Source organism: Orbicella faveolata, unplaced genomic scaffold (assembly GCF_042242905.1).
Source record: "Orbicella faveolata isolate gen_17 unplaced genomic scaffold, um_ofav_v1 contig_47, whole genome shotgun sequence".
Lineage (NCBI taxonomy): Eukaryota > Metazoa > Cnidaria > Anthozoa > Scleractinia > Merulinidae > Orbicella > Orbicella faveolata.
The window spans coordinates 14,968,870-14,980,000 of NW_028301577.1; the positions used below are offsets into that span (position 1 = coordinate 14,968,870).

An 11,131-nucleotide genomic window follows, 5' to 3' on the forward strand; every position below is an offset into this window, starting at 1 on the left:
GGTCAGTTAGGATCTCAGCGAATTGTTAAACTTCTTGTAAATGGCGGCTTATGAGACGAAAGATAAATAATATTGATAGATGTTATGAAGCGGTTTTCAGAGAGTTGAAATCTGCTTAACCGTGGTGATGTCTGAGAGTGATTTCGTACACTAATCACCGAAGATGTGGCTGAAACATACTGGAAATGTAACATGAGGCAACATGGAACATCCAGTTGTCGACATGTCGTGAGGTAAGTGGAATATATCATTATTTTCTCTGTGCAACGTTATTTTCACGTTATTATGCTAATTAGGACGGCGGTCTTTGTTGACAAAAGCACAGCTTAAACTTCTTCTTCTAACATTTTACAGTTTTAACTGCCCCAAAATTTTATTGCATGTTTTTACAGGTGAGACATTGCTCTTTAAGTGGAGGGTAGTTTTGGGATCTCAAGTGATGTACTTTTGGCGATATTTTCCTTTAAACTTTGCCTTTTTTATGGCGCTTCATGAGTAGTCCGAAAGGGAAGAAATGAAAAATTCTGTAAAAAACTCAGGTGATGATCAAATTGCCAAAACAGCCTCTCAATATAACAAGAAACATTTGCTTGTCTCGAATAAAGGGTTTTTACCTGGATTTATATCGTTTTCTTTGTATGGCAAATTGTTAAAAATGTGCCCTAAAATGGCCGCTGAAAGCACTCTCAGAGGGGCAAAACCAAGATGGTGGCCCCAGCGCTAAAATACGAATCAAATTGAACTGAAAGTTATATTTTTGTCAATCACTTATCTAGATGATTCATCTGAGAAAGTTTGAGGAATTTGATCTTTTCTGGTCCAAATGGCCATAGTTGAAATTTACAGAGGGCGACTCTTAAAAATAGGCTAAATGTAGTCCTCTTGTTAAGCTGTCTTGGGTTGTAAATTTGGAAAATTTGTCAAATAATTTAGTTCTAAACAAATTGCTATTTGTTTAGCTCTAAATATACAAGAAAAGAAGTACAAATACGACATGCAATCAGTTTGTTATGAAGATTTTTACTTTTCAGTTTACAAGCTTCTGAATATGCCGCTCATTTTCGATCAATTTTGGGCGATTTGAGGCACTGAGAAGAAAAAAATTGCGTTACAAAATAATTTTTGATTTATCAAACTTAAGGTGGCTCCCTAAAGTATTTGCAAACACCCTTCCTATAGAGCATGAGTTAGAAAAGGAAACTTAGTTAATTTCCCTTAAAGTTTTCCCTGTAGAGATTTACCAGTATGGGTACTGTCAGAATAACGCTTATTTTTTGGTTGTCAATTTTTGGATTAAGGCCATTGCCATGGCAACATTTCATCTAATGACAGGCAGATATATTCATCATTTTGGCCTAAACTCCTTAATATTTATACTTTCCTTCAGTGACATTTTTTCATACTTTGCCACATCATGGAAATGATGTTGCCTTTATGTGTAAAACTGGTGAGTGAACAAAAAATTATATTATTTCTTTACTGTGCAACAAAACGTCCCACAGAAGCTGAGAGAATTTACTTTGTGAAAGTGAGTTAATTATTGACTTAAGAGGACAACACAACAGAATTTTATTCTTGTACTATAACAGCTAACATTTGAGAAAACAATAAAAAATAAAAGCGAAGAACTCATGTAAAAATCAATCTGAAAACAAGACATCAAGTAATTTCTTTGCTGTGTGAAGAAATATTATGGGACTGCAAAAGAAAGATGAAAGTCGTAAATAAAAAATATGACAAAAACAAGCCAATTATTTTGAGACCAGTCGTATTTCAACTGTGTAAACAAGTGGCCATTTAGTTCTTTTCTCAGCGGTTCTGTAGCAGCTGCATAAGACTCCAAAAAATATTTGAATGAAGCCAATAAACTAAATAAACAAAACACCTGGAGTTCACTGTAAATTAAATATGCAGAAATCCAGCGTGCAAGTTACTGTTCACATTTAAAACCTACAGGGAACCAAATGAAAGAAATGCAAAAGGAAGTTCAATAACAATAAATTTTCATTCATGCTGAGGTGAAGAAACCTATTTAAAAGCAAAAAATTGTTCAAAAATTTCGCAGACATGCTTTGCTGCATGATCACATGTTCAAATTATTCTTCATGCTAATGAGAAAGCTTGAGTTTTTGCCGACCACTTTTGCAGTCATTTTAACGCCCGTGGCTTTACCAATCATTCCAAAAGTTGAATTCAACTTCAAAGTAATAATTACCATTTTTGTTTCTTTAGCCCGAAAAGCTACTTTAAATCTGCGATCTGTCGTCAAAACTTACTTGAAAGCACTCCCATCTTCATGTTTTCGCAACGGCTGTAGGAAGAAAAACTTCTTCACCAGAAAGTTTTGAGGACTCTGTAGTCTTTGATCCTCCATTCTGAGGCCACCTAAACATTGATTTGTAGTTTTCCTTTCTATTTTAAAGCCCAAAGCAGTAATTTATCCGTGTTAGGAATCAAAACAAGACCTTGGAAGTTTTTGGATTTGGCCTGCAACACACCATGATTTACCTGCACTTTTCAAGCGCATGATTTTAAGAAGAAAACCTGTCTTTCTAGGACCCCTTATGTCCTCTTAAATTATGCTCAGAAAGTCCATTCTGATTGGTTTATTTGTCCTCAAGAACAATAGGAGAACCAAAAAGTCTTCAGGGAGGGTAGGAAAGGCAATTGTCCCATGTGCTTTTACTCGTGCAGTTACAGGCGGCACAGGAAAGTAGGAGTTATTCGCACGGGCGGTTATGGGAGGCACAGGCGTCAATGGGTTAATGACTTGAACAAATAATTCCACTCATTCCATCAAAATTTAAAGCAATAAAATATATTACCAACATGTTTTCCCAAAGTCTTGAGAAGGCTGAGTCACCTTCTAAGTCTGTGTATTGTTTTCAAATTCATTACTGGCAGCACTATCTTTGAATTCCTGGCCACAAAAGGAGAAATTTTAAACTTCTGAAGGTTCAAAGCAATGGAGTTTGGCTTATAAAAGTATAATGGCTCCTGTACAACCTGCACTGAACACAGGCTGAGTCTGTGCTGGCATACATGAGGAAATTAACTCTCATTTCTCAATCCGTATAAACACCTGAAAGTGAAACAACAATTGCAAAAGGATATCGTGAACCACATAAAAAGATGGAAAATAGCATAGCATTAATCAGGTTGTCATGTTCGTACTTCTCTTAAGACTGAATATTTTAAAGATTGACCAAGTCTTCTCCACGGCAGATTTGAATTGGTGAGCCTTTTGGTGATGCCTTGGTGAAAAGTTTCCCACCCATCTGCCAAAAATTCAGCAGTTCATTGTTCTCCTGTTTCATGTTGGCCTTGTTAATAAGATGCTTTCTGTAGGCCATTGCATTTTCACACATATGGATATGGTTTGAGAAAATCCTGGACAGTCTGGAATAAGGCCAAGTTAAGGACACATTTTTTTACCAGGTTGTTGCTTTAGTTATAAACTTGGGATGTCACTTAATGGCTGGCAAATTTTACTTTAATCACCTTGCTGTGCTTGATATCCTTGGGGCAAAAGGTGACATTCACAGCATTAGCCAGCTTGAGCAATGCCTCTTTTTGTGCAAATACTTGTTCCAGGTCATCCTGCTTACACTACATGTTGTCCATTTCTTCTTCTTGTTTCCTGACTTTGGAAACAGCAGCATCCAGTTCCTTCGCAAGCAAATTATTCTGGGAAACTGCTTTTGTCAGTTGTTGCTGCACTTGGTTAAGCTCATGGTCCTGTGTGTCTATTGACTCTTGAAATACCTCACTGTATTTTATCTTTCAATCTTTAAATTCTCTGATGTCAGAATTTGTTTCAGGAGTAGACGACAACTCTGAAGCTGCTGCAGGTAAGCCATAATTTATTCTCCAGAACACTCACGTGGTCATCCTCTTTGTGCTGGGCAATTTTGGGATCCGGAGATATTCAATTTCCATCTGAAGAATAACGTTGTTCTTGTTTCTTGCCTGGAGTTGTCATAATGTGTTCTTTTGTAAAACTTGCCAAACTTACTGAAATTTTGGGAGGTCGACACGCTCCATTAAAACACACGTCCGTCACTCAAAATTCCCAACTGAAACTCTCCAGACTTGTAAGAAGTCCCTGCTTATTGTATTGAATCCTTTTATAAAGACGCCTTCCCTATAGTTTTCAAACATTTATGCCCATTGGTCGAGTGAACAAGCATCAAAGCATTAGCCCTCAAGAGTTCTATCCTTGCTTTGAGTGGTGCTACTGCCCTTTTTCTATAGCCTTTTTGCGTGTCCTGAAGTGATTCTCAGATCCTAAAGGCCATTACATTCCTGAAATTACTAGAGACTCATTTGGGGTTCAGGTTGAACAAATATGAGGATCATTTCAAAACCAGTACCAGTTTTGGGAGTGTTGTAAAGGCTGCCAAATGACGTGCACTAAAGTTCCTTGCATACACCTTTCTAGGCAATCAAAACCAAATGATTATCCAATTTAATGTACCTTAGTATTCAGCATTGTTGTACAGCTGTTATATGTCATGATAGAGGAATACAAGAGGATGATTTCATTAGTGTTGATCTACAAGTACATATATTATCTTCTGTAAATATAGAGCAATTCCTATCACTTACCTTCATTCACCTAGGCAATATTACCCACATGAAAATGTATTGAACACTCAGGAACAATTATTATCTCAGAGCGTTCAACACATTTTCATGTGGATATCCTCTGCCAATTATGTTTTTCAAAAATACACATTGTGAATCTGTATTCCTTTGAAACTGACCTTTTGCTTTACAATACTCCACAATTGAGGGGTAACACCCTTTATGAGGCCTAGTAAGGTTGTTCTCCTTGAATACACTCTTTCTTCTGAATGCATTACTTACTTTAGTAACTGTTGTAGAACGTTTAAGAACAGTACCAGCCTCTTCAACATAGCTCTCTGTAATATAACCACTGCCTTCAAGAACAAAACCAAAAAGACAAATACATTAGAGAGGTCATGGCAACAGGTTTACAGGAACATTTGTTACACAAGTGAACATTTGAGAGGTTAGATGATTTTTTGTGATGTGATATATCCTGTTTTTGTGACGTGATAAATAGTTCTTACTGAAAATGTGCTCGAATTTCGAGTGATAATTCATTCTTCTTGAAAATTAGTTGCGAATTTTTGAGTAAACATTCGCTTTGTTTATCACTTGTGACTTCACTAGAAAAGTTTGAGTGACTACGCGAATATTCTCTGTAAAGCCAGCATTACAACTGCCAAGTTTTGCTTCATAAACTGGATCAACTGTTCTACCAAACTCATCTGCTTATTATCAAATTAATGCTTAACTGTTATGGTGATTCCAAAACCTAAACATATCAAAGTTGCAACAAAATCCCTTGTTGTTATTCACTCCACACTTGTCAAGACCCCCAGTTTCCCTCGGTACAAAACACACGAAATTTCCTGCCTGAAGCCCAGTCTCTAAGTGCCTGCTTTGTTTGCTAACATAGTGATGGTTTGTTTGAGGTTCGTGTGGTATTTCAATTGTCATTCGCTTTAAAGCAATCTAGTGGTTAACATGCCAAAGTTTTCAACTTACACAAGAACTTGAATCGAACTTCTTCACAAGCAAGGTATCCACCCACGTGGAATATTTACATCTTTGAAAAGCGAAGGTTTATCTGTAAGCTTTCGTAGTGTTACTCGCATTGTCAAAAAGCTGCGCATTACTGGTTCTGTGGCAAATCTACTGCATTCCAGGAGACCTCAAAAACTGTCTATAGAAGCCAAAGCTTTTATAGATCAGCAAATGCAACATAATGACAAGATGATGAGTGCCCAGATTAAGAAGAAGCTGTGTTCCTTCTCTGAGGAACACAACATTAACTGGTGGTGTACCCCCTGGAGAGTCCTGACCTTAACATGATCGAGGACTTGTGGCACAAGCTCAAGTTCCTCTAGGAATTGAAGGTGATGCCATGCAACAAGCAAGAACTAATGAATGGGATCAAGAAGTTCTGGGAAAGGAGAATCATGCCGGAGAAATGTGCAAAACATATAGATCACATTCTGTACAAAGCGATTCCAATGGCTCTTTTAGGAGCCACTGTGCCCTACTTCGTCAAATGTGGATTTGACATTGCACTGTAGGTCGCTAAAAGTGGCTCTTTTAGGGGCCACCACATCTCATAAAAGACCAACGTGAATCCTGGATTTACTTCAAATGTTCTAAAATTAATAGACACAAGGTTCCATTACACTAGTTATATTTTAAATTAAGTCAAGTAACCCACATGGCTACATATCTCTAAATGCCTCTCTTAAAACTTTTCCACTTTTTATGGCTGCACACAAAATCAATCCTATGAACTTGAAGTTAGTTTTTTGTCCGAGTGAAAAATCTAATGATCTTTTAGAGAATTATAATCTTCTTGAGGCATGTGTTTATTGAAATGCTGATAACAACAGATTATTCAAACCTAGATTTCACTTGTTTTCAAATGTCAAAAGTGTAATATAATGTATCAACAGTGTTGCTCTTAAAAAGAAAAGGCATGCTTTTATTCAAACCTAGATTTTACTCGTACCGTATGTAAATGGGAGGCTTTTTTATTTGTTTTCAAACAGCAAAAGTGTGATTCTTTTGGATGTTTTTTATATCAACAGAGTTGCTCTTTAAAAGAAAAGTCACACGTAATCAGAGGTAAATTTTATCTGTAATTAGCAGCCTTTTTATCGCTATTCAAATGGCGAAAGTGTGACCTTTTGGAGGGTTTTTTTTTTAAATGAATGCTTGCGGAAACCTAAGAATTACTTCCAGCCTCAATATTAAAAGAGCAAACCGAATCGCTACAGATTTCACATTGAAGACCAAGATTTAAGAAACATTGTGTTAGCTGTGATTTTTATCATTACCATAGTTAGCTGTTTTTTTTATTATGATTTTACAAAGCTTGAGCGGATTCGAGAAAGAGCACTACATGCATTCAGAGCGCTACGCACATTCAGAGAAAGAGCGTCAAGAAAGAGCACTACGCACATTCAGAGCACTACGCGCAGTTTTTCTAGATAAGCAACCAAGCTACGAAGCATTGATGGACAAAAGTGATCTAGGGACGCTTCAGAATAGAAGACTGCAAGATATTGCTAACCTTATGTATAAGGTGAAACACAAACTATGCCCCACCAAAATATGTGAGCGATTTTACAAGCATTGTTCACCTTACAACTTAAGGGTGATGGAGTTCGCCATTCCCAGATTCAGGACCGAGAAATATGGTAAACATTCGTTCACCTACCTGGGACCAAAGTTGTGCAATAAGCTGCCTAGCAAAATTAGAACCCTCCCATCACTATTAAGTTTTAAAAATCGTATCCGTAAATTTGATTTAAGACAAGATTTTTTGAACTTCGAGCATTGTGCGGCCAAAAAGACCATAATAATCTTTTGCCGCCGGTCAAATTTAGTTGGAATCACGTGTGTTTCGTGCCAGGGAATGACTTTGGTGGCCACTTTGATCATTTTGACTCATATAAAGTGCTGTTCCCTTTGCTCATTTCTAACCTTTCTCGGAAGGATATGAAGCATTTTGTGGTAGAAAAACCCCAAGGATGCAAATGGAAGATTTGCTTGATGGAGTTCACCATTCCCAGATTCAGGACCGAGAAATATGGTAAACATTCGTTCACCTACCTGGGACCAAAGTTGTGCAATAAGCTGCCTAGCGAAATTAGAACCCTCCCATCACTATTAAGTTTTAAAAATCGTATCCGTAAATTTGATTTAAGACAAGATATTTTTGAACTTCGAGCATTGTGCCGCCAAAAAGACCATAATAATCTTTTGCCGCCGGTCAAATTTAGTTGGAATCACGTGTGTTTCGCACCAGGGAATGACTTTGGTGGCCGCTTTGATCATTTTGACTCATATAAAGTGCTGTTCCCTTTGCTCATTTCTAACCTTTCTCGGAAGGATATGAAGCATTTTGTGGTAGAAAAACCCCAAGGATGCAAATGGAAGATTTGCTTTGGCAGACTTGCCATGAGATGTGAACAATGCTGGCCGTTTGTTAGAAAAGTTATGGCTGATTCTGATGGTTTGAGACGGCTTACTTTTGATACTTTCTTGCCAAATCAATTCATTAAAGGTATGTAATTGCTTTACTTCTATAACCTAAGTTATTTCTGTGACAACTGATACTTTTAAACTCTGAAATCTCTGTAAAAGGCTGCTTTAAAGCATAATTAGCACAATGGTCGAGCGCTAAACCGGTTGAGCTTAGCTTGCGTTCTCCCATTCATCGAGCGAAATTTTCCCTGAGAAAACAACGCTCAAACGAGATTATTTGTGAAATTTATGGAACTGCCAACATTTCAAAATAAAGGTTTTGATCTCTCCTGTTCTGTTGAAACCGTAATTTGTTAATTGTATCACCGTAAGCAGAAAATACATCCTTGAGTTTTTATGCATTTGGGAATTGAAATAAAATATACCGTTGTGCGAAACCCATATTATTTACCTGTTTCTTGTCAGGCTAGGCTGCGAAAAATCTTGTTGTACCAGGGATTACACTTATTAACTTAAAGTTTCTAGATGTTCTACATTTGATCCGAGCATTACTTACTTTAAATGTATTTGAACCGGTTGACTGATCTCGCCTCAAACTTGCAGGGTCAAGTGCATTCTCAACTTTCAACATCGCCCTGTCAGCAAGAGATCTGCTTCCATTTGGTAAGTACTGGATTACTGATCATACTGTTATTTCGAACATCACTTCTGGTGTTTTCACTTTGCATGGTAAAGTGCTTTTGAAATCATGAACTTTTCCAATGATCTGCAATTCCTTCATGGCAGAGATAATTGGTTAACGAATTTTTTATGGCAGTACTTTTTATCCGCTTTGTTGTAAGTTCATTCTATAGTGTACCAGACATATGTCACTCTAATACACAACGTTAAAGTGAAAGCTTCTCAGTGCTACCTAAATAAATGCGGTTTTGGTTTGAACCGGTTGCGTGCTTTTAATTTAAAAATACACCACTCGGTTTGTTTATATTGACATTCGAAACCACGTGCGTTCGAGCTTCCTTCACGTGCGAGCGTTCTTTAGCCTGAGGGTTGTACTTTTCATATTTGGACACCAACATTCTTTGCCTTGTACATTATTTGTGGAAAGTTCACATCATTTCCAAGAATTTTTATTGCTCATACAAGTGAAGCTGTTACCAAACAACTTAAGCTAGACTGCTGGGCCGTAGAAAGAGCGAAGCTATTGAAATATCCTCAACATGTACCACTGTAGCAGCAATATGTTCGTTCTGAATTTACTTGTATCGGAAACAGTCGTATATTATTTGTTGAGGTTATTTATTCACTGTTGCTTAAATGTACGATCTGATATATTATCCATAACAAAATATACATTCCCTCGATCATAAATTGTCTACGATCTCCCGCAGTCTTCGTAAACATTTCTTCGGCCAACACGAAAAGGGTGGGAAAGTTCTGCGCGGACGTGGACTTCCCAGCGAAGTTGGTGTTGCAAGATGTCAGACAAGCGGCCAAAAAGGCAACTAAGGTAGTGTAGGAGTTACAAGTATTTTCATTATAACATTTTCTGGAATTCAATTTAAAAATACCAACTGATTAAAAGTCCTGCGACCTTGTAGTGGCAATGCGTTGATGTTAAAACTCTGGAAAACTCGGACGGGGAGCTTTCAAGCTCAAGGAGTTGTGTTTCCATCAGAAGAGAGAAAGAGGTAATTTTTTTTTCAAATCTGTTTTGCTCATCCAATCGTTTAGAGTTTGAGCTTTCTTCCCAACAAATATACATTGCATCTCAGAAGCTCAGAAGAATTACTAAAAGAGAAAGAAGATGAGTTGAAAAGGAGGCAGGACTTAGAGGAGCGACTGGAGGAGGGAGAAAAGAAAAGAAACAAAAAGAAAAAAATAAATTTGTAGACTGCTTAGAAATACTTTTTTTTCCTCATGCATTTATTTTTTTCAAGATCATTTTCATGTACATGCACTTTCAAACTAATATATTTTCAGTGGAGAATTACTTCATGTCATAACCTCATTACAGTACTTTCTGTTGAACTTCTTGGAGAAAATGGATCCCTCACATTCTGGGGCATTTGTTGACCATTTCTTTTCTTTCCTACAATGAAATCATATTTAGCTTCAAAACAGTTCATTTTCTGCCAAAGGAGGTAGTTACTTTTAAGTGAAATCTGCAGAATGTCATCTCCAGAAACTAAACAAATCTTGCACGCAGAGAACTTGTGTTTTTTCCTTATAAATGGATTGTATGGCAGACATCCTGAGGAATCACAAACACAAAGGGAAGACAAACTGAAAGGATGAGTGGGGAAAGGGATCAAAGGCATCAAAGGCAGTAAAAATATAATTTTTACTGCCTTTGATGCAAGTCTGATTATGTACCAAAATGGCCACATACCAATAAAAACCACTGAAATGAATGAGAGATCGTTGAATGTCGAAAAGTAATTGGTTTAGCATCAACCAAGCTACACGGTTGGCTTAAAACTCTCTCGCCACTTTTTCATCCAAACAGCTAAAATCAAAACCAATTGTGACTTACTCGCACACATTTTCCCACCCTTCATTTCAGCTGTTTGCAATTACTGCGAGTTTTCATTGGTTCATTGTATTTTCTGTGTCCTTTGTGATTAAGTAGAGTTTTTAAAATATTACTTTGCCTTTCACAACACTCAATTGAAAACTACTTTTATCATGAATTAAAGTGGCTCAAAACAGTTTCCAGCAGCTAGATCTTGATGGGTCAGTATCACCACTCTTTATCACTTGATGCTACAATCATGGTATCAAAAAACTGCCCAATCATTGGTGAACATGTTACCATTTTTGTGACACATTACCATAGTAGCAGTACGACCTGCTAAAAACACCCTTAATTTCAGCTTTAGGGGCTAATAATTCAAAAACAGCAAGGTATTTTGTTATATTATCAAATTTTAACAAGCATAATAAGATGGGTGTCTACAAAACGAAGACCTAAGACCTAAGACCTAAGACCTAAGACCCAAAAACGAAGACTTGTTTTTTCGCAGGCCTATCAAACCACAGTCAAACCGGGTCAACGCTTTTCTTCAGACAACAACTGACGCGA

General features: G+C 37.2%; 1 protein-coding gene and 1 pseudogene across 1 annotated transcript in view; both read right to left on the reverse strand.

Moving 5' to 3' along the window:
- The window catches only part of LOC110065443 (uncharacterized), a 425,702-nt gene that overhangs the window by 167,647 nt on the left and 246,924 nt on the right, over nucleotides 1–11,131 (reverse strand). Inside the window, exon 20 of the mRNA XM_089279275.1 lies at nucleotides 4,870–4,943. Within this exon, the coding sequence (XP_089135401.1) occupies nucleotides 4,870–4,943 (74 nt within the window). The remainder of the gene's footprint in view (nucleotides 1–4,869; nucleotides 4,944–11,131) is intronic.
- On the reverse strand, nucleotides 2,300–4,574 carry LOC149097292 (uncharacterized; annotated as a pseudogene).